The following is a 27,041-nucleotide window of genomic DNA, read 5'->3' as shown; positions in this document are numbered from 1 at the left end:
CGCCATCGCTTGCCGCCGGGCCGAGGAGAACGAGCAGTACCGGATCGGTGCGGAACCCCCCCAATCGCCACCCCCACGCCGCGTCCGCAGCCCCCTGGACTCGCACTCGAGCACCTCCTCCTCGGACACTCCGCCGACCCGCGCCCGCACATTCCACCTCCGCACTGGCGACATCCCGAACTACTACGGCGGCGATGCCAACATCGAAGAATGGATCGACGACATCACCACCCTCATCGATCAGTCCGGCGTTAACGACCGTGAGGTCACCCAACGCCTTCCCTTCGTCCTCAAGGGAGCAGCCAAGAAATGGCTCAACACCCTCACGCATGACGACCGCACCGCGCTCCGCACATGGGAAGCCTGGTGTGAGTTACTCCGCAAAGCCTTCCGCAAGCACGGCTACCAGCGCCACCTGACGACACGCGCCCGAGAGCGTCGTCTTAACAAAGGCGAGGATATCTCCCTCTATTTCTACGACAAGCTGGCCCTGCTACGCCGCGCGTATCCCACCGCCCCGAACGACATGTTAGCCCATGACATCCTGGAAGGCTTGCCTGAGGACTTTGTGGAGATGGCCGACGTCGACGTGCACACTCCCCTGTACGACCTCCACTCTCGCCTCGTCCGCAAGTCCGTCCTCCTGAAGACCGACACTCGTGAACAGAACTCGAACCGCCAGCACAACAATACGCGCGGGCGCACCTTCCCCAGCCAGGCCCAGTACACCCCCCACGCCCCAGCCACGGCGACCCCACACACCCAGACCGCCCCCGGCGTCCCCACCAACCCCAACCTGATTCCCATCGCTAATCGCTCCGACAAGGACGCACGATACCCCCTCAAACCCGGACAGGTAGTCCAGGGACCGAACGCCACCGGATATCTCGACCGCAATGGCAAGTACCACAAGTTCCCCCCGCGCCCCTGCACCAAATGCGGCGGCCGCCACTGGAACGAGGACCACCCACCCGACCAACCGACCCTGCCGACACCCAGCGCCGCGCAACCGCGCAAATACGAGGCCGAGGCCAACTTCGCCGAGCCCCCTCCCGAGAACGCCAAGCCCGACGACGTCCCGGGTGGTGTCGTATTCACGCCCGCCTACACGGTGACCAGCGTGAACGGCAAGACCGTCAGGGCTATCCTTGACTCCGGCGCCGGCGTGTCCCTCATCGGCGAGGCCGACGCCCGCCGCCTCTTCCCAGACGCACCGAGGACCGACTGCAGCTCCTTCACCGTGCGAGGTATCGGCGCGTCCACCGTCTTCTCTTACATCGACGGCGCCGTTACCTTCCCCTGCACGCAGCCGCTCACGCTCCCAGTACGCCTGTACGTCGCCTCAGCAGCCCCCGAAGGCCTACTCATCGGCTCCGACGTACTCGGCCCCGCCAAGGCAGTTATCGACTTCGGGCGCGGCACAGCAACGCTTTGCGGGAACAGAACGCTGACAATCTCGTTCTCCGCCCCCGCCGCCCGCCTGCCCTTCTCGGCCGACCACGCCCACGCCGTACGCATGCGCGAAGCCTTCGTGGTGCTACCCAACCACCGCGCACGAGTCGAGCTTGTCGTTGACAAGGTAGCAAACCAGACACTCGCCCCCTTCATCATGCACCCGGTGCCGATCCACGGCAGTGACCTCCCCGTGCGTGCCGCGCACGTAGTGGCGGAAACCGGAACATTCATGGGTGAGATCGTTAACATGCGTGATCGCCCCGTCCGGCTGGCCGCTGGCGAGATCGTGGGTCGCGCCATGACAGTCGACCCGACCTTTCCCCCACCCCCAACCTCTGTCGACGCTGCACCGCCGACCAACACCACCTTTGTGAAGGACGTCGACATCAATCCGGCGCTGAACTCAGACCAGCGTGCGGCAGTCGTCCGACTACTCCACCAACACTCGGCGGCCTTTTCCCAGAACGGATCTGTTGGCCGTACCACCCTCACCACGTTCACAGTCGACACCGCCGACTCCGAGCCAATTGGGCAGGCCCCCTACCACGCATCGCCACGCCAGCGACAGGCGATTGACGAAGCACTCGATCGCATGATTGCCGACAAGCAGATTCAACCTTCCTCCTCCCCGTGGTCCAGCCCCGTGATCGTCGTCACCCAGAATGGGAAGCCCCGAGTCTGCATTGACTACCGCAAACTCAACACCGTGACCAAAGGAGACCAATACCCCCTACCTCGTATGGACGACATCCTGTCCAGCTTCGAAGGAAAAGCCTGGTTCACGACGCTCGACGCGAACCGCGGGTACCACCAGGTGCCGGTCAATGCCAACTCGGTCGACAAACTCGCCTTCCGCACGCACCGTGGACTGCACGCGCCCCTCGTCATGCCCTTCGGCGCGAAGAACGCGCCGGCAACCTTCCAACGCATGATGGACAGCTTACTTGCAGTCGGCAAATGGCGCTGGACCCTAGCCTATCTCGACGATGTCATCGTCTTCTCAACCACCTTCGAGGAACACCTTGAACACGTCGCATGGACCCTGAGCAAGTTCATCGAGGCAGGTCTCACCATCGGCCCCGCCAAGTCCCATCTTTTCCACCAGAGTCTGGACGCCCTTGGGCATACGGTCTCGGCGATCGGCATTGGCATCATCGGCCGCAACGTTGAGGCGATCGTCAACCAAACCCCCCCGACCACCCTTCCCATGCTGGAACGCTGGCATGGCCTGACCGGCTTCTACCGCACCAGTATCCCGAACCACGCCGTGATCAATCGGCCGCTTGCTGAGAAGATCACAGCGTCCCGCAAGACCGGCAAGTACACGCCTCTGAGCGCCCACGAGCTGGCCGCGTTCGAGCTCCTCAAGTCACTCGTCGCCACGGAACCTGTTATGGCCCACCCCCGCTACGATCTACATCAATGGCGCGTCGAAGTTGACGCTTGCCGCAAGGGCTTCGGCGGCGTCATCTCCCAGCCCGGGACGGACGGCAAGTACCGGCCCATCGCATACATCTCCCGCGTCACCACGTCCGCGGAGGCCAACTACTCCGCCACCGAGCTCGAATGCACCGCGATTGTGTGGGCGCTGAACCGATTCAGGCCCTACATCGACGGTGACGAGATCGAGCTGATCACCGACCACGCCGCCCTGCAGTGGATCCTCGACTACAAGGGCGACAACGGACGCCTCATCCGTCAGGCTCTGGCACTTCAACACTTCCGGCCGCACCTCACTATCAAACACCGGCCCGGAAAACTCCACGCGCACGTTGACCAGCTCTCGCGCGCCCCCCTGGGTTCCCCCGACACACCCCTCTCACGCCCCGCACCAGCCGCCGACGACGCGCTTGACGCCTTCGTGGCCTGGCGGTGCAGCAACGACACAGAGCTGGAAGGCCATGTCCGCAAGCTCCTTCCCGACGACCCGCACTTCGGCCCCATCCTGGAGGAGTGCAAGCAGCACAACGTCGACACCTCGATGGCAGCGGTGAGCAAACATAAACACTCCCCCTACCTCTCTCGAGACGGCCTCCTCTACATCAGGCGCCCGTCACTCGGCACCTACGCGCTGTGCATCCCCGCAGCCGCGCACGAGCTGCGCGAATCAATCATGCACGACCACCACGACACCAAAGTCTCAGCTCACCACGGCGTCGACAAGACGTACCTGTCCATGGCGCGATACTACTTCTGGCCGAAGATGCGCCGTGCGGTAAACGCGTACGTCGCCTCGTGCGACTCTTGCCAGAAAGCAAAACCAGCCAACACGGCCCCGACGGGCATGCTCCAGCCCATGCCGATTCCGCCGACACGCTGGGACACAGTCACCATGGACTTCGCAGTCAAGCTCCCCGTCTCCAACAGCTTTGACGCAATCCTCGTCGTCGTGGATAAGCTGACGAAGCGCGTGCACCTATGCCCGACGACCGACAACGCGACAGCCAGCGACATCGCCAAAGTCTTTATCCGTGATGTGGTCCGACTCCACGGCCTCCCTCGAAACATCATCTCGGATCGCGACTCCCGCTTCACATCCGCGTTTTGGCGCGCGATCACCAAGGCCTTGGGTGTACGGCTCCTGATGTCAACATCCTTCCACCCCCAAACCGACGGCCAAACGGAGCGCCAGATCCGCACGCTGAAAGAGGCCCTCCGTCACTTCGTGAATACACGACAGAACAACTGGGCCGAACTCCTACCCCTCCTGGAGATCGCCTTCAACAACAGCGTCCAGGCGTCAACAGGCAAGACACCCTTTGAGCTGGATCTGGGCTTTCACCCGCGCCTGCTGAGCAGCTCGTTTGCTGCGTCGCCCGGTGTCGACACAGCGGACGCCGCAGCGTTCCTCGACCATCTCGACACCTCGGTCATTGACGCTGTTGAGGCGCTCCAAGCCGCGCAGGCGACACAAGCTCGCGCATTCAACAGTCGCCACCAGCTCACGGAATACGCCAAAGACGACCTGGTGCTTCTCAGCACTCGCGCATTCAACCCCCCGTCACGCAAAGCTGCAGTGAGCAAGAAACTGACACCCACCTTCTACGGCCCATTCCGCGTACTGGAAGTGTGCGGCCCCACCGTCCTCCTACTTGATCTCCCCTCCACGATGACATCCACCCGCGCGTAAACACCCGCAACGTCCGCAAGTACACCCCCCGCAACCCGCACGAGACCGCGCAGCATACGATTGACAAAATCTTCAAGTATCGCGAGACGATTCGCACGAACGCATACCCGAACGGCAAGCCCCAGTGGCTAGTCTCTTTCAAAGACGTCCCCTCCGGCACAGAGCGCTGGCTCGACCGCGCCGAGCTCTCGTTCTACGGCGGAGACGGCATCCTCGAGGCCCACGACGCCGGATACCCCGAGTGAAAGACGCCCTGGAAACGCAACATACCCCGACCCGCCCAGACACACCGGACCCTTCCTCCCTCTCCGAACCTTTCCTCGTCGACTAATATCTGTTCGATACCGACGCGGCCATTGGCCCCCTCTGACCTGCACCTGTATGCAATTCCACCCCGTCGCGCGTGGTCGCACGACTCCTCGCGGGGGGGGGGTCGTGTAGCCCTCTCACGCCACCGGACCCTCCACCACACGTCCTTCCCGCCTGCATTGTCACGTGACGACCATGTCACGTGCTCGCCCCCCCCACGTGGCTGACGCCATTCCCGATGCCATCCCCGATATCGCCGATATCACCGTTCGGGCTAGGCCACGTGGTTCCGTATTCATTCCTCCGTCATAGGCCCTCGTTAGGAGGCTGACGCCTGTATCTCCGTTTCTGCATTCATTCTCTTCTCTCGCCTTACACCGAAGAGTGCGAAGTGGGCCCCAGGTGGGTGTAATAAGAGCAGTTCCAGACTTGCCATGCGATTTCGGGGGGGCCACCCTTCGTGTCATTCTCTCATCTCCAGTGTGATGCATGCACGTCAGTAGATTTGCCAGAATACTGTAGTCAGACTACGGCAGCACGCATGCACCACGTCTCGAGATCTCGAGCATGCTTTCTCATTCGCATTCTCATTCATCATCACCATTAATCGTCTTTGGGAGCTCTCAAGCCTTGAATACACCCACAGCATAGGCAACTCTGGACACAATCCATTCACGCGCCAGGCACCAAACAACGCGCGCCTGCCATCAAGCACGCTCAGACCCACTTTTGATGCCCATCACCCACCTCTCCTCCTCATTCCTCTTCTCCCTCTCCCTCTCCTCCATCCCCTCGTACTTTCCATTCTCCACATCACTCTCTCTCCTCCCTCGCTCTCTAAACCACTGTTCGGAGCTGGCCTCTGGATACCTTCCGCTCGACGACTCCTCGGCTCGGCCCCTCTCCGAGCACAGCTTCTCGGACAGCGCTTGACGACCAGCGCCTCCACTTGCGCTACAAGTTTCCTGCGCTCGCACGAGACTCCCTCACCTCACCCTCTCATCCCATCACCCATATCTCACTGCCCACAAGCATCACCAATACCTGCGCACCCTTCACACGCGCTAGCACGCCGCTATGAGTTCCACCCAGGCAAGCGGCGGGGACGATGCCCTCAGCTTCTTCTCCAACGCCGTGCAGGCACACGAGAGGCAGCTCAAGTCTAGTGCCTATGGTGTCGCTACGCAGGTCGGATTGATGACTGGTATCTCTGTAAGTCTTTGCTCGGAGTAGGTGGAAGGGATCAGAAATGGTCACGCTGGCGTGGAGGATGGATCGTATCGGCAAGCGCCGTGCGATAGTGTGGGAAGGCGGCCCAGGTTAAGAGGCTTGACTGCGCAGTGGAGGCTGCGAGCCTGCTTTGTTGAGGGGCGACCAGGGACCTGCGCATGACTCGAGGCCCGACCTCTGTCTCACGCGAGCTGCGAACGGCGAACGGCGAACGGCGAACGGCGAACGCAGCCTCGCCTTGCCTCGACTTGATCGCCTGCTTCCTCGCGATCCTCCCCTGCCGGTCCGCCGCTCCTGATGGTCGGCTTTCCTGCGGTTCGGCGTTCCCGGTCGACGCCAGCGCCTCCAAACTACCAGAACACGGGGAACAAAGATACACGCTGACACCAGCTCCTCACCTTTATATGCTTCTCCCTACTCCGTCCGCGACAGAGTAAGGTCTATGCTCCAAAAGTGCGTGTCATCCCCTCCTGCGCCCGCCTCAGCTTACGCCAGATCAAATATGGTATGCCTCCACCGACCAACCCCCTCGACGACCCAGATTACGAGCCACCACCCCCGGCCCTCTCTGGCAGCTTCTTCGCATGGCTTAGCCCCGTCATTCACGTCAAGGAGCACGAGATGATCAAGAATATTGGCATGGACGCGACCGTCTTCCTCCGCTTTGTCCGCATGCTGATCTGGATCTTTGCCGTCGTTTCAGTCTACGGTGTCGTCCTTATCATTCTTTACGTCCTCTACAACAGAAACCCCGATAACAAGGTGGCGGCCGCCGACAAGCAAGGTCTCGGCATGCTTACCTCCATGAACGTCCAGGGCAACTTTATCTGGGGCACATTGGCCGTGTCGTACCTCATTAGTGGGTGTGTGCGCGGGCGCACTGCTGACCTCAGCGTTGACTGTCATGTTCTTTGTGTGGCAGAACTGGCACGCCGTCGTTATGCTCCGCCACCACTGGTTTCGCTCTCCGGGCTACACGAGCAAGATCTACTCGCGCACCCTTATGATTACGCAGGTTCCCAAGACGTACCGCAGCGACGAGGGTCTCGTGCACCTCATGGGCCAGCTCAAGGTGGACGGCATCAAGATCCGTGACGAGATTGACTGCGCGACCATCGGCCGCCGGTTGGGCGACTTCCCCAAGCTTGTGCACGACCACAACGAAGCCGTCCGTGATCTCGAGCGCGCCTTGACGAAGTATCTCAAGCACGACAAAATGGCTGCCAAGCGCCCTACGGTCCGTAAGGGTGGCTTCATGGGCATCGGAGGAACCAAGCACGACGCCATCGACTACTTTGCCAAGCAAGTCAAGTTTCTGCGCGATAAAATCGACGCGCGCCGCGAGGTCATTGATTCGCTCATCCGCCAGGAGCGCAAGGCGCGCAAGCAGGGCAAGCCCATGCAGCGCATTGAAGGCGAGAACTATGGCTTCATCACGTTCCGCACGATTGCAGAGGCGCACCGCATCGCCCGTCGCCACCAGGGCAAGCTCAAAGAGCTTGGCGGTGCGAGGCTCCATTTTGCCCCACCCCCACGCGACATTCTCTGGGAGAATCTAGCCAAGGATCCCGCCGAGATTGCGACAGCGCGAACCTTTGGCTTCGTTTGGATCGCCGTCGTCTGCTTCCTCAACACCCTGCCCCTCACACTGGTTGCCATTCTTGCCAACCTCGGTGCACTGTCGCAGTATGTCGGCTTCATTGGGGCGTGGCAGGCCGCCAGTCCATGGTCGCTCAATGTTGTGTCTGGTGTCCTTCCCGCGACCGTGCAGGGCGTCTTCGGCTTCCTCCTGCCCTACATAATCCGGCGCATCTCCAAGAAACAGGGCGCGCCTACCCGCTCGAAGCTTGACCGCGGCGTCATTGCTCGCTACTTCTTCTTCATGATCGTGTCGTCGCTCATCGTGCTCGTCTTGCTCTCCCTCTTCTTCAACTTTATCCTGGGCATCATCCAGGATCTTACCAATAACCGTGGTGCAGGCGGCATTCTCAACAATCTCAAGGAGCTCCCATGGAGTGAGTCGCAAATTCTTTTCATGCGCTAACCTACAGACATCCAGCGCGCATACGTTAGCTTCAGTAATTACTGGCTCACATGGCTGCCGCTTCGTGGTTTCCTGCTCTTCTTTGAGCTCATTCAGCTCATCAAGCTGGCCATGGTATCATGGCGCCGCGTCATGTTCTCGTACACTCCACGTGACATTCGTGACATCACCAGGCCACCCTCGTTCGAGTACAGCATTGTTGTGGTGAACCTTTTGTTCATCGCTGCTGTGGGCTTGGTGTACGCGCCGCTCGCTCCTCTTGTGGCTATTGGCGCATTGTTTGCCTTCTGCTTCTCGCTCATGGTGGTGAGTCCCGCTACGTGGACCGTCAACTTGGCTAACACTGCAGTACAAGTACCAGCTGCTGTACGTTTACATCACCAAGGCTGAGAGCGGTGGCCGCATGTGGAACGTCTACGTTAACCGCCTCTACGTCGGCGTCATTCTCATGCAGCTCCTCATGGTGCTCAGTGAGTTGCCTTGTCCTACCGCGCTAACAAGACAGCCGTGGCACTTGTCCGCCCTGGGTACTATTGGTACCTCATCGCTGCTGCGCCTCCTATTCCCATCCTGATCGTCTTCAAGATCTTCATGGTCAAGACTGCCGAGGCTGATTTCCGCTACTACCGTCCATCCCCGCAGGAGATCGAGATCCAGAACCGCAAGGCAATGACGGAGAAGCGGATCAAGGCGTCCGACCTCGAGAAGCGCTTCCTTAACCCATCTTTGCTTCCGGACAAGCTGTTCGGTGTCATGGTTCACAAGAGTCAGGAGTCTCTCACCCGCCAGGTGCTGGAGCCGTACCCGTGGTTTGCCGCCAAGAATGCCCGCGATGGTGTGCAGATCAAGGCTGTCCGCGAGGAGAACCTCGAGTACAACCCCGAGCGCGACGGACCGGCAGACGAGCGCCAGCAGGAAGATTGGGAGACCAAGTCGATCGCCTCGACAATGGCGCTCAGCAAGATGGACGGCAACGGCAGCGATGCCGGCAGCCTTTACGGCGGTGTCGGTGGCGGACCGGTGGTCCTAGCACAGTCCAACGCGTCTTTCCAGCGCGTGTACAATCCGTCGACGGACGAGCTGCTATCTGACCCCGCCCGGTCCGACACATACGGTATGCCCACGGGCGCACCTCGACGGTACGGGGGAGGGCGCGACCGAGAGGACAGTGAGGCGCCTCTGCTCGTGCCATGGTCCGGCGGCAGCGGCGGCACTCCGTACCCGCCCAGCTCGTTCCAGCGCCCGCCCTTGGCGCACCGCGGCACGAGCAGCTCGACTGATCTGGGTGGCCGCACCTCAAATGACAGCATGGGCCACCACCCCCGCGGTCAGGGAAGTGGCGGTAGCGCGCGCGATCTCTACCCTGCGCGCTCGCGGGGCAGTGTTGGCGATGCTCTTGAACAGTATGCGCAGGTAGCTGGCCCGCCCGGCTACCCCCAGACACAGGGAACCCGCTCTCGTTCGGGCAGCGCCGGCCACCTTCTCTACGACGAGGCCATGTCGCGCACGACGAGCAATGGCAGCGGCCCGGCCGACTACGGCCGGCGCCCATCCGAGGGCAGCGTTCAGAGGTTGGACCAGTACGGCCGGCGTCCTTCAGCCGGTAGCACACACATGTTGGACCAGTACAATCGACCGGGATCGGCAGGCAGCGGCCAGATTCTCGACGCATACAACCGCCCCGGCTCGGCAGGTAGCAATCGCATGCTGGACTCTTACGGACGCCCTTCGCAGGCGCCCCCGTACGGGCAGCCGCGGGGTGGGTATGGGTACTAGATCTAGACTTTCCGATGTCGTGTGTTGAGCTGTGGGTGAAGGACATGCATGCTTGTACAGTAGGTGTGTATGTGTGGGGCAGAGCGAACTGAATGATGGTGGCGTTTGGGTGGAATGGGAATGGTGGGGGGGGGGGGGTTGGGTGAGCGGAATCAATCTCGAGTGATGGTGGACGGTGACGCTGCGGTGAAAGAGGTCGAATTGGTGCCTTTGAGCTCTCGCCCCCCCCCCCACTCGAGGCCCTCAAGGCCCTCCCTCCTTGGAGTGACCTTCCTCGGTATCCACTCACTCGCACTACTGGCACTATCATCCCTCGTATCCCTCCCTCCCTCCCTCCCTTGTCTCGCTCGATATCCATCATCCTCCTCTCTTCTACTCATCACTCGTCTTCACCATCACTTCTACTCAACTCCTCATCATCTCAACTCCCTTGCTCTCCCCTCCCCTCACTCCCCTCGGCATATCCACTCTCCATCGCCACCCCCTCTGTGATCCGAGCCCCGAGTCTCCGTCGCAACAATGGGGCCCTGTACGTCTCATCCTCTTGCTGCCCCGTTCACATTGCTGACCTCCGCTACCCCAACCTCATCGCACTTCCGACCCATTGCGCTCCGTCCCATCACCTTACTCGTCATTTATTACTCGCTCCTTCGTCTGCGCTGCTCACCACTTCGATCTTCCACCCTTACAACCATTCCCCACCTCTATCCCCCTCACTCGTCCTCCCAATCCCAACGCCTTCTCTTTCGCGCCTATCTTGCTTGCACCCGCCCCCTCGCTGACCAACTCCCGCCTTCTCTACTTCCCTCTCACTCACTCTCTCTCTCTCTCTCTCTACTCTTGACATCCCCTGACAGCCTCACCACAAGCGGCATTAGCAACGTCGCCGCAGTTCAATCACTTCGCTGCTCTCTCACCAGAGTTGATTCACTCCGCGATCGAAGACCCAGAAATGAACGCCATCCTCGGTCTCGTGCCGCCTGGTCTTGGGTCTTCCTCGACACCTGCATCGGCTGAATCATCATCCAGACCACGCGGCCCCCTCAAAGTGTACACACGCTATGAGCTCCTGCGTCTCAGCAAGAAGGCAAGAACACCCATACTCCCCCCTCTACAGGACTGGTTTGGCCCTCTTCCGCCAGCACGCGTTGAAGATCCCGCGATCGCGAGCATCAACGTGCCTGGTGGTCGTCGCACTGGCGGCGCTGGTAGCTTTGGAGAAGGCTTTGGCTTCGGTGTCGGCATCGGCATAGGTGGTCGAAGCCTCGGCCGTGGAGGGACACGGAACATCGGGTAGGTGCAGGGTTGTCGTGACATGGAGACTGACAGCAGGTTGCGCCGCCAGCCGCAGCAGGACAATCCCAATATAGACCCGGCGATCGCTGAACAAGGCCGCGGCAACTTTGGCGGACCCATGGGCAAGTTTGCTATGCGGCCCTCCGGAGAGCGTGGTTTGCGTCTCGGCGGCGACGAGGTTAGGCAGCAGCGTGACGGCGACAAGGGCGGAGGCGAGCGGCGGCGGAGGGACGAAGGTGACTGGCGCCGGGGCGACCGGCAACAACCTTCCCTCCATCACACCCGTAATGGTGAAGGTGCGCGCCGCGGCCCCCCAGGCTTCAGTGGCCCGCGTTACGACGACGATAGCGTCGAGCCCGCGTGGATGACCGACGACACCCCCGCAATCGAGGACCCCGCGATAGCCTCCAGCTCGGCCGGCGGCGACACCGCAGGTGAAGGGCTCGTTCAGTTCGTGCCTGGCGAGGACAAGATTGCGGCCCACAAGCGCGCTATGAAGGCCCGCGCTGCGGGTGGTGTCGACAACTGGCGTGCCACTGAAAAGCCCCTCGTGTCTTTCTTTGGTGGTCACGACACGTCAACGACACAGACCATCAAACCACCGGCAAAGCCCAAGGAAGTCAACAATGCTAGCTACTTCAAGAAACGCACTGTTATCGACGACGATGATGACGATGAACCGGACGACAAGAACGAGTCGCTGCCGTCGTTCCAGAGCCGCTTCCAGCGTTTCTTTGCGCAAGGCAGCACGCCAGTGCCGGGTTCCTTGCCTGTCCAGCCCCCATCCGCTGTTGTGCCCCCTGTTCCTTCTGCACCAGCATCTATGCCGCCACAGCAGCTGCCACAGGCTCGGCCGAGCCAGATCAGCCCCATTATGCGCGGCCCATCTGAGCCGCAGCAACCGTCGCCGAGCCCCGGCCCTCTTAACACGGATGACCACCTCGCCAAGCTCATGGGCGTACTTTCGACAAAGGGCATCAGCCCAGCACCCCCCTCAATGGAGATGGGTCAGCAGCGCCCGCCCTCTAACCTCGGCCAACTTCCCACCTTCCCTGGCGATCAATATCCTCCCACAATGCCACCTGGTCTCCACTATGCTCATTCGCCTACCGATGGTCCTCGTGATTTCATTCACCAGCAGCCGAGCCGCCAGGCTTCGCGTCCCGACTTGAGTCCCGAGCGTCCGGAAATGCCTCCCCACATGATGCCGCAGCAGCAGCACCGCGCCAGCCACTATCCAAGCCCGCCTCCCGGCTCAGACCCTCGCGGCTATCCGTTCCCCACCCAGCGTGCTCCCCCATCTGGTCCGCCAGGCTACCCTCGCCCAGGCATGGGCGAGCTGCCCGTCAACCCCCCTCCACCCTTCTACGACCGCATGGTCCCTCCTCCGGCTGGCGATCACCTGCTTCAAATGTTGCAGCGTGGTGCTCCCGGCCCCCATCCCATGGGCATGCTCCCCCCTCACCCCGGAATGTACGGCCCGCCGCCGGGCGGCCTCGGTGGTCCTGGTCCGTCGCCTGATGAGCTCCTGCGCAATCTCCAGGGCGGCGGTCCCAGCGGCCCTCACCCCGCGGAATACGGCCGCCCGCCCATGGGTCCTGGTGGACCGGGCTATGGGCCGCCTCCTCCGCCCATGCAGGGCTATCTGCCGCCCAACTATTACCCAGGAGGTCCCCCTGGCCCTCCTCCCGGCATGGGTCCCGGCGGTCCCCGCCCGCCCGGCATGATGCCGTACCCCGGTGCGCCGAACCAGGACATGCTGGCGGCGCTCTTGGGTCAGCGCACAAACGGCCACTGAATAGACAGGCGCGAGCGAGAGACAGTGAGCGAGCGTCAGCGAGAGTACTGCAGAGATCCGCACCGGGCCAGGCGCCCTGTCCATATCGTTCCGACCGTCACTCATACATCAGCACCATGTGAACATGCATCTGTGTAGTGTTGCCCCCATTTACTATCCACGGCCAGTGTACCTCTTCCGAGCCCAAGTCTTCCACACCTCGGCCCAAACTTCACGCTCAGCTTCGCCGTGCGCCTCTCCAAGACCAAACGGCACGCCAACACCCTCACCCTCGCGCCCTCGCCCATCGGCGCGTCCACCAGCAGTAATGACGTCCGCAAGCGCGAAGAGTCCTGGTTCGAGTTCACGGCGCACAGCAGGCGGCAGCGCTGCCCACGGGTCACTAGCAGCGCGCGCGTAAGCGACAAGTATTGCTGGCGCATGCTTGGCGAGAGGGCCAGCAAGGGTGCGCGTCCCCGTGCCGATCTTGGCGACGGCGAGCGAAGAGAGGGTACGGGCCAGCAGGGCGGCGTGCGCAGTGGCGACCTGCTCAGTGCCCATGGCAAACCACCACGGCCGCCGCGCCTTGTGCCGCAGCCCCGCTCGTGCGCGCTGCAGAAGCGGGAAGAACGCCGCCAACGTGCCGACCACGCTGGGGAGGTGCGCGACAAGCAAGTCGCCGCGGTGCCGCGTGAGCGTAAGTAGCGGGGCGAGGGCGAGGGGCACGATGTCGGCGTCAGGCGCGGCCGTCGGCGCCGCACCGGGGAGGAGGATGGTGCTGAGCACGGCGAAGAGGATGGCCGCGTCCGTGGGCCGCAGCAGGCCCGTGCGGTCGTCCGTGAGCGCGCTAACGACGCGCAGCGTCTCCTCCAACACGGCAGCGTCATGCGTGGCCGCGGCGCCCTCGAGCGCTGACAAGAGGGCGGGGAGGACGGCGGCGAGCGCGCGCCCAGACCCGCTGACGGGCGCGGAGATGAGGATGCGCGTGGCGCGCAACGCGCCCGCGCGCGGCAGGAGGGGAAGGAGGGCCGCGAATGCCGCAGCGTACGCCTCCGCCGTGAGGGACGCTGCGATGCCCGCGAAGGCGGCGTCGAGCGCCGTGCCCCCGAACGACCGCAGCGTGAGGTATGCCGCCAGCGTCGTGTCCGTGTCCGAGGCGAGCGCGATGGCTTCCAGCGCGGGGGTGGCGGCCGCGGGGTCGCGCGACGCCAAGACGGCAGGGAGGAGGTTACCGCTTTCTACTGCGCGGCCGAGGCGTGCCTCGAAGCGCGCCAGGGAGAGGTGGGCGCGCAGGCGGGCGGGGTCGGCGCCGAGGGTGGATGCAGGGAGGTTCTTCCTCGCCTCGGACGCGAGCGATTCCGCAGCGGCGCGCAGCTCTCCCTCCCATCCGCTGGGGTTGGCAGCGTCGAAGAACGCGGCGGCCGCGCGGGATCGCACGTCCATCGCCTTGTAAGGCTTCTTCAGGACGCCGATCGCGGCGGTAAGAGGGGCCGGGTCGCGCGCCGCAGTTTTCACCACGGAGGTGAAGCCGAGAGCGACGAGTTCGAGGGTCGCGTCCTCGGCGCCAGCTGCGGTCTTAAGGAGGTGCTTGAGCGTGCTTGCCTGCGTGAGTGGGCCGAGGACATCTCCCTCCGCCAGGCGCGCAAGCCAGGCTCGGATGGCGTCTCGGGTCCCGGGCTCAGCATTCGCGTCCGCCTCGTACGCGGCTGCGATCAGGGCGCCACGCGCGCTCTTGCTCAACCACGGCGCGGGGGACGCCGCGAGGACAGCGAAGCCGCCGCCCTCCTTTGCCGCCGTGACGAGGGCGCGAAGGAGCGCGGCGCGGAGCGAGGAAAGCTCCCACGTTTCGGCGGTGCCGAGGACACGGGCGAGGGCGCGGCGCACGCTCAGCCCCTCATCCTCCTCGACTGGGCCGGTGCGCGCCACGATCGTCGAGGCCAATGTGTCGAGCTGGGCGGGGAGGGCGGTTTCGAAGACGGAAAGTCCGCCCTCTGCAGCCAGAGTCCATGCCGCTGCGGCGAGGGTCTTCTCTGAGACGTTCGCGTCGCGGCCGCTCCACGCCTTTTTAGAGGAGGCGGTGAGGGTAGGCAAGAGCGCGTCGATGACCCCGCTGTCCACTGCAGCCTCTTGGCGGAGTGCGAGGGCCGTGTACAGGAAGTGGAAAGCCTCGAGGCGCAGCTCAGGAAGCGTAAATGTCGCGGCGACGCTCGCGAGCTGAGTGCGCGTGATAAATTCCTCGTCACGGTGCAAGAGGCCGGCGGCACGGGCCACCCGCAGCCGAGCGGCGAAGAGGAGCTCTGCAGCATCGTCTCCTCCCATCGACTTGCGCTTCTTCTTTCCCTCCGCCACCGCGGGCCACTCATCTCCAAATGCCGCTACAGCTTCCTGGACGACCTCCTCGTCGTCGCCGGCGCGTGCACGGGCGCTGGCGTCCAACATGACCTTGACAAGGCGGGAGAGGACAGCGGCGAGGCGCGCACCACATGGGGACACTCCGCGCTTCCTCTTCCCTCCGGTCTCGGCACCTTCCAAGCCCTCTCTCGCGCGAGCAGCGAGCAGGCGCAGAATCGACGCCCAAACGGCGCCGCGCCGCCCGCCGAGGTTGACACCGCGCACTGCCGCGCTCAGGTCGGCGCGGAAGGCACGCTCCGTCAGTGGCCCAGTCGCCACGAGGGTGTACAACGGGTCGAGAGCCTCGGATGGCAGAGACGGATCGAAAAGACCGCGGATAGCATCCGCGAGGAGCACAAAGTACTGCTCCAACGAGTGGGTGAGGACGTGATACCGAAGAATGGATGCAAGCAGCGTCCTCGCAGGGAGGTGGCACCGTTCTGGCGCGGCAAGGCACCATCCCACAACATCTGTGCCGAGCGCCGAGCGGGCGTGATCAAGCCGCTCGAGCGCGTCGAGCGTGCGAAGGACGCGGCCTGCCAACCCCTCCTCGGCACCCTGCCCCTCGGTGGCACCGTACATTGCTAGTGCGGTCGAGCCACGGCGCGCCTCGGCGGTGACGAGGGCAGCGGCCTTGCTGTCCGTCTCGAGGTATCCACCCCACTGCAGCACACGCTCCCACAGCGCCAGGCGGGAGCTCCAGAGAGCGAAGCCCAGAGCAGGTGCGGCAGTGGAAGAGGAGGGTCGGGCCAACGCCCCGTCTTCCAAGCGATTTAGAAGATCCAATGCTGCACCTAGGGCGGGAATGACCGCTGCGCGCGTGCGGTCGGCGATGTAGACCTCGAGCGGCTTGTCCTTGTCCGCCTTGCCGTAGAGGGTGTATTGGTGCTGCTTGGTAGCGTCGATAAACGCGGAGAGCGCAACGGGGACGAAGCCGAGTGCCGGTGACAGCGATTCCGAGGTGGGTGACGGAGAGGGAGGGAGGAGGTGACTGAGCAGCTGCTTCAATGGCTCGACGGTTTGGAGAACACCGAGTGGGAAGAAGAGGGCGGGGAGGATGGGGCTGATGACCTCGCTGAACTGGGGATGGGCATGCAGCGCGCCGGCGACGGCGGGAAGCTTGGCGTGGAGGGATTGCGCGATCTGTATCAGTAATAATTGCAGAACAATCTCACCTTCTTAGCGTTAGGAGACGTGGGGAGGGAGGTAGCGAGGCCGGAGCAGATGAGCCGCGCTGCTGGCGCCAGCGAGTTCCACGGTCCGGTCTCGAGGGCCGTAACGAGGCGGCCAAGCATGTCGGCCCACGCGTCCGACTTGACGCCTTCGCCAAATAGCAACGGAAGAGACTCAGCGGCGGCCCGGCCAAGCTCGTTGTCGTCCACCGCGCTCGAGATGTACGTCCCGAGCAGCGACAGCGGAGCCAGCGCCGGCGCGGCGCACGCCTTCGAGACGTCCACAAGGAGCTGGTGGTAGTCTGCGTTCGCGATGGCGCTTTGTCTGCCGTCAGCATTGCTGCAGACTGCAACCTTACCCGGTCTTTGGCCGTGCCCACGCCTCAAGCACCCAGTCGCGGATCACGTCGGCCTTGCGCGGCACGACGAGGCCTTCGTCCGCCCAAGCGGCTGCGGCGAGGGCGATTTTTGTCGGGCCTCCAGCGACGGGAGGATCGGAGGCGCCCTTCAGCGCCTTGATCAAGGCCGAGCCGGTGAGCGGGGCGGTGACCATGGCGAATGTTGGAGAGGATATGATGGACCTTGGTGTGGTCGTAGTTGATGTCCTCCGCCAAATAATTCGAGCGAGGTGGAGGTGGAGGCGCGGAATCAAATGCATGGATATTTGGACTCAGGTACTTGTCGTGCGGGCTCGTCGTTCGGCATTCCACCGTCTCGTTGCGATGTGCGTCTAACTCTCAAGTTCTCGTTATGCCTGCCTCACGCTCGTGTGAGGCCTGACGCGTTGTGGGAAGACGACCTTTGAATGCTCTGAGGGGCTCGTCACCCACCTGCCCAGCCACCCACGTCATGAAGTGTTCCCACGGCAATGTTCATAGATCATACAATCGAGGTAATACACTAGTGTTACACCTTTGACGACCCTCTGCGGCTACGGCGCCAGCGCCGTGCTACGGTGGAGAGAGCTACGCCAGCTCAACCGTCTTCTCCTCGAAAGGAGAGCGGAGGCCACCGCCACGCACAAGCGCCGCCTCATCCACCATCATAGAAATGACGAGGGGTGGGGTGCTGGCCCCGTCGCTCGTGGACAGAGACGCAGAGCGGGAACGTGAGCTCCCGCTCGAAAGGGATGAAGAGCGCTCGCGCGTCGCCGCGTTGAGGGCTGTCATGGCCAGAGTGCCCTTCATCTTCCGACGTGTGCGGGGGCATTCACGATCAGAGTCGCTTTCCCATCCGCTCGGTGTGCGGCTCGGGGCAGTCCACTCGAATGCTGTGGCTAGTCCCTCGCCGAGCGCGGCCGGTGAGGGGGCGGAGCTCTCGTCCAGCGCAAGTACTCTGGGAGGAGGGGGCATGGGAGGCGCGAGGAATGAGTCGCGGCGCGCTTGCACATCGCGTGGCGATGGGCCGTAGCTCTTGCTTCGGCCGAGGGAGGCGCGCTTGGGTGCTGGCTCCTCGGGAGGCGAAGGGGAGAGGACGGCCACCGCCGGCGTGTTTTCGGCTGCTGGTAGAGGCGTGGTGGGGGCCAGCTCGTCGGGTGGAGCAGTAAGACGTCGCCCGAAGACAATGCTGTCCCCTTCTTCGCCCTCGAGGTCCTCTGCCGTGAAGCTGCGTCCGCGGGCCAGCAGCGATGGCCGACGACTCACGCTGGCCCCCGAGCTCACTGATAGGGAGGAAGACGTGCGCGGGATGCTAAGCGGTTCCTCAGAACGAGAGAGTGCTCCAAGAGAAGCGGCGCGCGCAGCAGCTGGTGCTGGGACGGTGAGGGATGCCGTCCGGTCGGGGACACCGCGCGCGCTGTTCTGAAGCGATGTAGAGAGGCGGAGGACGCGGCCTATGCGCTCGCTCGGCATGCCACCATCCTCGTCATCAAGATAGTCCATAGAACCCACTCGCTTGAGGCCTGGGCGCGCTAAGCGCTCTTGTCGGGTGAGCTTGCGATTGGCAAGCTCGGCGCCGAGACGGGTGTCAGCCAGCGCCAAGGCGGCAAGCTTATGCCGTGTCGCGTCCCACGAATGAGGCCAGACATCAATGGAAGAGCAATCAATGTCGATCGCGATTGATGTCTTCGGCTTGTCCTCGTCTCGGCCTAGTGTCTCGAGTATCGCCGAAGTTAGGCCGTCAATCACCTCCGGCGGAGGCATCGAGCCAGGAGGAAAGTGCAAATCGGGAGGTGGACGAGCGAGAACCTAAGGGTTAGTACCTCCACAGCATCTCAAAGCGAAGCGACATCCTCATGTTCCCCATCACAGGGTACGGCGGCGCCACCGGGCGTCACCTTGACGTGACCAGGGAAAAGAAGCCTGTCGACCTTCCAGGCGAACACTATCGGAAACGCTCTGCGATACTCACATTCTCGAGAAGCTGTACCTCATCCATGGTCCATTCGTCGCGGTGGCGCTTGCCGGTTACGGTTGCAGAAGCAGGTGAGATGAGAGGAGTTGAGAGTGGGGTGACTTCGCACGAGCTGAGGGCTAACCCGGCAAGGGCCGATGCGGGCGTCTGCGGCTCGTCGCTGGCAGCAGTGGAGGCGCTTGCCTCTGTGCCCACGGAGCAATCCGAGGCGACTGATCCGTTTGAGACCGACGTCGGGAGCGCGCGAGGGCGACCATACGCGAGCGATTTCTGAATTAGCGACGGGTTCGGGTTGGATGCACGTACAATCTCAAAGGGTGAGGGGGTGCTCGGGCCGCCGTCGATGTCGCGGAGGTCGATCGGCGGCATTGGCATCGCGAGGTCGCGGGCGCGCGTCATGTCCGCAAAGTGCGGAGGTTGTGGAGGCAGAGGAGGCGGTGGGGAGCAAGAAGGCAAGAAGTCGGTCGGGGAGGGGAGGCACCGTCCCTCGGCTCGGCTGGGAGAATCAGCCTCGGTCTTGGCGAGAGACCGGTCGGTGGCGAATCGGTGGATGCCGGCGGTGGTGTCCTGTCAGGCCGCACGGGCGTCTATGTCGAGTGGATGTCAAAAGTACAACGAGAGTAAGATAAATGTCGGTGTCGAGGTGGGCGGATGCACAGTGAATGGGCGCGTCGAGTTCCAGAAGAGAGGTAATGAAGGAGCCTTGATGGACGGCTTATAGCGGCGTTACGGCGTGACGCGGTAGTCGCTCGCTGATCGGCGGCTGGAGTTGATGGAGGTGATGAGCGTCTAACTCGGCGATCGAGATAATGTCGTAGTAGTAAATGGGGATGCGGAGGATCAAGGAGGTTGCAGTGGATAAATGAGTGCGCGAACGGAGGAGAGTGCAAGAGTAAAGGACGCGATGTGCGGAGTGGTTGAGAAGGCGTGGATGTGGGGCGATGAACATGACAATGACGGGGGAGGGAGAGACGCTTGGCCTTGTGGCGCAGTGCAGGTTCCGGGAACCAAGGCAGCTGAGCCTGGGGCTTGAGGAGTACGTACCGGGTACCAAGAGCGTTTGTCTCAGAGCATGATGCAGAGATGGTCGGAGGCAGAGGTACAACAAGCCGAGAGGCGGCGAGAGGACAGAGCGCCGGGGCCGAGACGAGGGATGCCGAAGTGGCACAGGTCATGCGCCACAGCCGCTTCCGGCAATTGACTAGAATTGCCTCGCGGCCCAGTTGAGGCCAAAGTAGAAAAAGTGTGGGGATGTCCTGAACCTCTGACGCAACAGCTCTCGACTCCAGCTCCGTTCTTGCTCTCTCGTGCCTCCAGTCGCCCTGCGTACCTGCGGGAAACTATTGTTGACGGCACTGACGGCAAGAGACGCAAACCACGCCTTCGAGGGCTTCGGGGGGCTTCGACGTCGAGGGGTCCCAGGGCGTCGAGCCCGGGCCAATACATGGCTCCACCGCGTCCTCGGACCGCGTCTTGCTCCATTCAGCAACGCGTCGCGTCGCGCGTTCATGGCAGGGGCCAATAATCTGGTCAGCAATTCGTGCAGGCAAGCCAGCTCGGGCAGACGGATCTGCTTTTTCCTGGCGTATCGACCAAACGGTTTCCATCTCCGGATTAAACGTTCTCGGAACAAGTTCGGCAAGCTGTCTCGCTGGATCTTGTCGTCTTCCGAATGCTAGGCTCTTCACCATCCCATCTGCACCGCACTGCTGGGAGGACTCCACGCTGTACCCTCGAGGCGTCGTGTTCACACAGCTCCCTGCCCACCCAGGGTGCCCAGGCCGCCTCTCCATCATGTAGCCATGAGGCGACAAGGCCATGAGGCCCCATGAGGGCCATGCGGAAAGGGGTGGAAGGGTGCCCGTCAAGCTTGCTTTCAAGCATGGCCTGAAGCCTGGAGAGCGCTCAAGCGACCTCGATCACGACTTGCCTGTTGCATAGATATCATGCACCTTCCACTTGCATTTAGGCATCCATCGCGTCAGAAATTCGTAAGCCCCAGATCTAACCCGTTTTCCTCCCTGGTCATCTCCCAAATCGGTACACCCCTCTTTTGCTCCAACGTCGCAGATGCACCTCACGTGCGAGTACGAGTACCATACAGCCAGGCGGTCGTGGCCACGCGATATCCCCGCATCCTCCTGGCATCAATTCAGGTCAATCGCTCTGGCGCCACGGCACCGCACAAGGTTCTGGGCTGCACGCTCCAACCCAACCTTGGTAAGGCGGTCTGAGCCTGAATCATGACATGGCTGGTTCTTGCTGCGACATGGCAGGGAGCTGGGGAGACGTGCGGGGTGCGTTGTGCGTTGCGGGGGCATGGCAACCCTGTTGCATCTTGGCTTGATGGCGTGGGGTTTGATGGCGTGTCCGAGTGGCAGAATATTGAGTTTGCGAGTGGGAATCGTGGCTGCATCTCAGCTGTGCAGGCTGCCACACGACCAGCTGGTCACGGGTGTGCGGAGAATGAGCTTATTAAATGGCGGCAGGCGCTCACAACGCAATGTGTCGTCGCAGAGGACAGAGAAAGTTGAGCGCACAGCTGATCCTGCCACTATTGTGCCTCGAGATCGCTGCAGATGAACGACAACCCCATGCTCTTCGTCATATTCCCATCACTTTGGATGTGCGGAGTCCTCCTGCTGGACCACCTGCCCACACTCGCTCCCAAATGAGAACGGTACCATCTTTCGTCCTCGTCTCGATGCAGTCCTACCGCCCCTTATGGCTTATGGGAACGAGAAAGTGCGGGGCCGAGCTGGCCCCCGCTGTGAACAACCAAGGGTTCTGCTACCATGTGTGTGTGGGGAATGCCGAGCTCTTCGCACGCACGCGCCCGCATGTCAGGCGCGACCAGGCGACCAGGCGAGTGCATCAATTCATCTTGTCGTCCCAGAAGTTCGGGTCTCCCTCGGAAGCGCAGCCCTACTGTCGCCCTGCAGGCCCAAGATCCTCGCAATGACCTCTTGGCTGCCATCACTGTCGTACTACTCCGCTGCCTCAAGCCATGCATTGCGTCGCCGACCCTACGACCCTCCTTCGCACATGCAAGGCACTAAAGCATCTAGTGAGAGCCATGGTACGAATATCATGCAGGAAGCGCGTCCTGCGGGACACGCTAACGGATCTTGTATGCTAAGCGCTGCCGTTCCAGCGCTATTATGCCTGCCTGGTCCAATATAGTGTATACACAAGGGAGGGAAAGAGGGAAGTGTCAGGTGAGATGATTCGTCGGTAGGTAGGCATGTGGATAAGTAGGATATGTTTGATGCGTAGTATGTCGTGGTCATCGTGTCGTCCGACATTAAGCCATGCTGACCTTTTGGGCGTTGGGCTGCGAGTCAGAAGATGTCGACGGGGGCCTACTCACGACGTAGGTGCTGTTGCGCGCGTGCAGGCGTGCAGTCGAGACGCTTACTCCGATGCGGGACGCTGACTGCGGCGCCTGCGGAACGCGGGCGACTAAAGGAGTTGGAGGCGAGATCACCAGGCTCTTCTTGTCACCGTTAACGGTCGAGCGCCGCGCGCTCGAGCCGAGGAAGGATGTTCGTCCCTCACGCTCAGGTTGAGGAGGAGGCGAGCGGCGCCTGCCAGCGAGGATCCACGGATGACGCATCGCCGGCTGTGGCTTGAGACGCTTGTCCGGGTCCCAGGTCAAACACTTTGAGATAAAGTCGATGAATAGCTCATCGTTGCACTTTAGCACCGACGCAAGTGTCTTCGTCCCAGGTCGTCGCCTCTTGCCCTTGGCATTGACAAACGGACGGGGAGCGCCCGTGGCGTCAAAGAAGAGCTTGCGCCGCGATGCCTTTTGAACGATATAGTGATCGGGAACGCCTAGAACCTCCATAATGCACGCGAGCTGTTCGTGTTCGTTTTCACCGGGGAAGATAGGGTAGCCAGTGTACAGCTCCGCAAGGATGCAGCCCAACGACCACATGTCGATGGCCATCGCGTAGTTCATACCCAGGATCACCTCTGGACTGCGGTAGAAGCGGGACTGGATATACGTGTACACTACCGGTTAGTGTCGCATCCACGAAGTCCATGAACACTCACCTTTCTCAGACTCGTGGCAGGACGAGCCGAAGTCGATGACCTTGATGCCAGACTTGGCAGGGTGCCGCAGCAAAATGTTCTCGGGCTTGAGGTCACAGTGGACAATTCTGTGGGACCGCATCAACATGAGTGACGACAGCATCTGCGTCGTGAAGCGGCGGATAAGGACAGTCGAGAAGCCGTTGAACTGGTTCGCCTTGATGAGCTCGTATAGGTTGATACTCAGCAGCTCAGTGACGATGCAAAGGTGGCCGCGGAAGTAGAAGTGGTCGGTCATCTTGACCATATAGTGCTTGTCTTCCGGGTCCCAGTCAACAATCTGCTGCAGGATCTTGACCTCCACCAAAGCTTGAGTGTGGAAGCGCTTCTTGTTGCGAATAATCTTGACTGCGACCGACCCACCCGACTTGTGGTCGCGGCAGTGCACGACCTGGCCGAACGAACCCTTGCCCAAAACACCGACAACCTCGTAACGGTAGCAGAGATGGTCGCCTTCAACCACAATGTAGTCACCGCGCTCATCGTCGTAGCCGTGGTTGTAGATCTTCCCGTCCGGCTGCTTCGGACGTTTGACCCCGCGCGCCATGTAGTAAATGAAGTCAAAGTCGAGGACCTCCTTACGCTCGTAGTCTGACAGCGAATTGAGGTTGCTGCCAATGAATGCCCTCTGGCTGACAGGCTGTGCCGGTGCAATGTCCTCGGGGAAGGCAATCAGGTCGCTCAAGTCGTCCTTCTTTGAGCCCGACGCCGCACGCGCCTTGCGGCGTGTTACGTAAGCGCCCATCTCCGCATCTGCTACCGCCTCCTCGTCGTCGGCTGGGCTACTGCTGGCTGACTCGGTGGCGAGTGACTGACGACGCGATCCCGAAACAGCGCCGACCGACGACGACAGCGACATGCGCGAATGCCCGCTTGTGGCGGCCTTGGTGTGGAACGACTTGGACAACTTCATGGTTGGGGCGGGCTCCTCCGGGGCAGTCGGACTGCCAGATCCACGACGCGCGGCGGCGGGACGAGCCTTGGCTGCAGCCGAAATAGTCATTGCAGTAGCCGAGGAAGGGATTTGCGGAAGCGTGCGGCGCGATGCAGGCAGGCCCGCAGCTGCAGAAACGGCTGGCGCAGCGCCCATGGTCTCGCGACGTGATGCCTGAGCGGCGAGGTTCGAAGACGATGGAGGGGCCGGGATGCCTGAGACACTGTGCTTGCGGGCAGATCCCGGAGCATGCAACTGCGAGCGATGAGATCCGAATGACGGAGGGCGTTGAATGGACTGGCGAGCACCCGCGATGCCAGAGACGGCACCAAACTCGGAAATGTCGTTCGTGCTAGTACTGCTCGGGAGAGTGTGGCTGCTGGCAGTGTGAAATTGAGTCGACGCGCGGTGGCTAAAGGACGAATGCGGGATCGCAGGCGGGGGCATACTCATGTGTGCTGCCGCGACATTCATGTTGGCGTTGGGTGTCGTAACCGAGGGCCTCGAAGCTATGCGTGGAATCTTGGTCGGGGTAGCCGCAGGAGGCACACGCCCTGTGGCTTCCGCTCCTGCCTTGCGCAGAGATGAAGCGGACGACACATTGTGGAGGGACGGCTGACCAGCGACTGGCAGCTTGGAAGCGCGCTCGCGATGTGACGCCGCGGTGGGAGTTGCTTTGCCATTGCCGTTGACGGCGGCGCTCTCGTGAAGAGGTGGCTGATAACTGCGGGAATCAACGGATGGCTTGCGTGTCAGGGAGCTAAAGCTCTGGTGGTCGCCCCCGGACGACAGAGTCTGTGTGTGAGCCAATCTGCCCCCCCCCCCCCCCCCCCCCCCCCCCCCCCCGAAATGAAAGGACCCACCATCCGACGAGCGCGAGCATGTCCGATCGAGCTTTGCTGAGAAGTGGTCGGCCCGTTTTGCTTCTCAGCGACTTGCGTCGCCGCGGCCTGTTGGTTGGCCAGACCCCGCTTAGACGCGCTGCCGCGAAGCATGGCCGGAATGTGCATGCCCAGCATCGACTTGCGAGAGCTGCCAGACGGGGTTCGCTGTGAGGATGTGCCCGTTGGGGCAGGGACCGCTTGTACAGAGTGTCGAGGTGCCGCAGCCGGCTGAAGCGGGTAATGCTGTTGCTGGTCGGGAGCAGATGCGAGCTTGGCAAGCGAGGCAGAAGACGCAGATGACCGTCTGAAGAATGGTATAGACGACGGTGTAAGTCTCTTGGAGTTGCTCTTTGGGATAGGCGGCGGCACGAGGCTACTAGAGCCAATGCCTCCTCCGCCAGGCGCAATGGGAGTGATGCTGTGATTTGATCGCGCATCGGCGGCGCCAACCGTTCCTCCGACATCAATGGAGTCACGCGAATGAATGTGGTCGAGAGGCTGTGCACGGGGCGAGGCCAGGCCCATCTTGTCTTCCTTCCAAGGGGTAGGAGGGCTGCTGGGCTCAAACATAGATGAGGTTGCCGTTCCTACAGACGGCGACAATGTGGGCGAAGTGGACGGCTCCTTCTCCTTGGCGTGGTTGTGCAACTTGTTCAGGCTGAGGGCGGATGAGAACGACCACTTCTTGCTCATCGTTCGTGTTCGTGGGGTGTCGGCCAATGGGCTCGTTCTCGTTGTGTGTGATGCGGTGTCTGACGAGTGCTGGCTGTTGGGCGAAGGGAAGGTGAGGGCAGGAGGTGCACTCTGCTCGCGCGTTGTCCGCTGCATCTCCTCAGGCTGAAGAGCAACATACTGAGACGGCATGAGGGGATTACTTGATCCCAGAGTTGCCAAGCCCTGACGCATCGACTGATAGCCACGGGGGAGAGGAGGGACAGGTGGCACAAAAGTGTTTCCACCGCCTTGCTCGTGTGTACTCTCCATTGATGAGTGATCACTGGCAAAGCTTGGACGTCTCATCGCTTTCTCGGCCCGGATATCGCGAGACTCGCGATGCTCGCGGTAGCCTGATGTTGGCGTTGTTGTGGTGGACGGAACGCCGTGCGATTCGCGCGATGTCGGCGTGCCAACAACACTAGGAGAGGATTCGCGCTTTTCAAATGTAAGTGGCGGCACGTCGCTAGCGCCGCTTAGGGACTGAGAGCCAGATGCGCTCTGCTGAGTTGCCAGGTGTGACTGTTGACCCGTTGTCTGATCAGGCGGGCTGTCAAGCCACAAATCTCTATCGCGAAGGTTGTGAATGCTCGAGAGGCTATGCTTACCGGTGAGGCGGCGAGCCGTGTCGGGAGGGGAGCTCGCACGGCGAGGAGTAGCCGTGCCCGAAGTGCTCGACTTTTTAGGAGCCGCGCCGAGCCCGTCCAACTTGCGCAGAGCCTCGGCGGTGGCAGATGCTTCACCAGCCTTCATCGACTGGGCGCGAGAGCGTGCCGATTTCATCGAGTCGGAACGCGCAAGAGAAGGCTTGTTTGAAACCGAGATTGAGCCAGGCGGTGTGCGGACCTGGGAGATATTGTGAGTGGAGGCTGAACCCCGAAGGAGATGACTAATGGACGCTGTCGAAGGACTTGGGGGAAGGTGTGAAAAGTCCTTGGGGGCGATATGCCGGAGAATGTCATGATGGGGCGCGCTCGGGCTACTGGGCACGCGGCGCTTGGAGGCTACAGACTCGCGGTAGCCTGGAGGTGTCTTGCGGGCATTGAATGACTGCGTGTGCGAGTCGGCAGACGGAAGAGGCGACAGGGCTGATCCGGAAACCGGCAGAGGTGGAAGCTCGACCATTTGGGGTGCGGGCACACCGGCTGCAGCCAATGCTTGCTGGCGTGACATACGTCGAGCGTAGATGCGTTCGCGAGCGCTACCGGGTACAGGTGGTGAGATGGTGGCGCTCTCAGGCACCTTGGGCGGAGGAACAGGTGGTGTTGAAGACGTTGGGAACTGTGCTTGCTGATCGTCACCAAGCAACGGCGAGGACGAGTGCGTGGGAGCTGGAGGTGCTGAAGCACGGAGACTGCGGGGCGGTGTAACCTTGGGCTCGGGCATAGCAAGCGAAGCAGCCAAAGAACCAGGCTCTATGGTAGAGTGAAACGAAAAGTCGCCGAGGGAAGAAATCACAGAGTCTAAAGGAGGAGCGGC

At 62.1% G+C, this 27,041-nt stretch overlaps 8 protein-coding genes across 8 annotated transcripts; 5 read left to right on the top strand and 3 right to left on the bottom strand.

The window, feature by feature from the left end:
- Nucleotides 1-1,753: 1,753 nt before the first annotated feature.
- Nucleotides 1,754-4,585, top strand: COLE_04735 (uncharacterized protein; the record flags this gene model as incomplete). The annotated part of the gene is made up of 1 exon (XM_018420602.2): nt 1,754-4,585. One exon carries the CDS (start codon nt 1,754-1,756, stop codon nt 4,583-4,585), a length of 2,832 nt encoding a protein of 943 aa, XP_018274779.2.
- A 1,697-nt stretch (nt 4,586-6,282) lies between these two features.
- Nucleotides 6,283-6,561, top strand: COLE_04734 (uncharacterized protein; the record flags this gene model as incomplete). Its single annotated transcript, XM_018424684.2, has 1 exon — nt 6,283-6,561. The coding sequence occupies one exon, from the start codon at nt 6,283-6,285 to the stop codon at nt 6,559-6,561; it is 279 nt and encodes a 92-aa protein (XP_018274871.1).
- A 70-nt stretch (nt 6,562-6,631) lies between these two features.
- On the top strand, nt 6,632-9,944 carry COLE_04733 (uncharacterized protein; the record flags this gene model as incomplete). Its single annotated transcript, XM_018424685.2, has 5 exons — nt 6,632-6,983; nt 7,018-8,139; nt 8,176-8,474; nt 8,518-8,638; nt 8,674-9,944. 5 exons carry the CDS (start codon nt 6,632-6,634, stop codon nt 9,942-9,944), a joined length of 3,165 nt encoding a protein of 1,054 aa, XP_018274872.1.
- A 952-nt stretch (nt 9,945-10,896) lies between these two features.
- COLE_04732 (uncharacterized protein) lies at nt 10,897-13,038 on the top strand (the record flags this gene model as incomplete). The annotated part of the gene is made up of 2 exons (XM_018427081.2): nt 10,897-11,237; nt 11,277-13,038. 2 exons carry the CDS (start codon nt 10,897-10,899, stop codon nt 13,036-13,038), a joined length of 2,103 nt encoding a protein of 700 aa, XP_018274873.1.
- A 153-nt stretch (nt 13,039-13,191) lies between these two features.
- On the bottom strand, nt 13,192-17,133 carry COLE_04731 (uncharacterized protein; the record flags this gene model as incomplete). Its single annotated transcript, XM_018427082.2, has 3 exons — nt 13,192-16,551; nt 16,584-16,905; nt 16,940-17,133. 3 exons carry the CDS (start codon nt 17,131-17,133, stop codon nt 13,192-13,194), a joined length of 3,876 nt encoding a protein of 1,291 aa, XP_018274874.1.
- Nucleotides 17,134-17,545: 412 nt separating this feature from the next.
- On the bottom strand, nt 17,546-19,331 carry COLE_04730 (uncharacterized protein; the record flags this gene model as incomplete). Its single annotated transcript, XM_018427107.2, has 3 exons — nt 17,546-18,766; nt 18,930-19,202; nt 19,239-19,331. 3 exons carry the CDS (start codon nt 19,329-19,331, stop codon nt 17,546-17,548), a joined length of 1,587 nt encoding a protein of 528 aa, XP_018274875.1.
- A 2,080-nt stretch (nt 19,332-21,411) lies between these two features.
- Nucleotides 21,412-21,894, top strand: COLE_04729 (uncharacterized protein; the record flags this gene model as incomplete). The annotated part of the gene is made up of 1 exon (XM_018427108.2): nt 21,412-21,894. The coding sequence occupies one exon, from the start codon at nt 21,412-21,414 to the stop codon at nt 21,892-21,894; it is 483 nt and encodes a 160-aa protein (XP_018274876.1).
- A 342-nt stretch (nt 21,895-22,236) lies between these two features.
- Nucleotides 22,237-23,775, bottom strand: COLE_04728 (uncharacterized protein; the record flags this gene model as incomplete). Its single annotated transcript, XM_018420592.1, has 2 exons — nt 22,237-22,949; nt 22,992-23,775. The coding sequence occupies 2 exons, from the start codon at nt 23,773-23,775 to the stop codon at nt 22,237-22,239; spliced, it is 1,497 nt and encodes a 498-aa protein (XP_018274877.1).
- Between the last annotated feature and the right edge of the window lie 3,266 nt (nt 23,776-27,041).

This window comes from Cutaneotrichosporon oleaginosum (genome assembly GCF_008065305.1).
Source record: "Cutaneotrichosporon oleaginosum strain ATCC 20508 chromosome Unknown ATCC20508_contig04, whole genome shotgun sequence".
Lineage (NCBI taxonomy): Eukaryota > Fungi > Basidiomycota > Tremellomycetes > Trichosporonales > Trichosporonaceae > Cutaneotrichosporon > Cutaneotrichosporon oleaginosum.
Note: the sequence above shows the minus strand (reverse complement) of the source record. Positions and strands in the feature narration are given on the sequence as shown.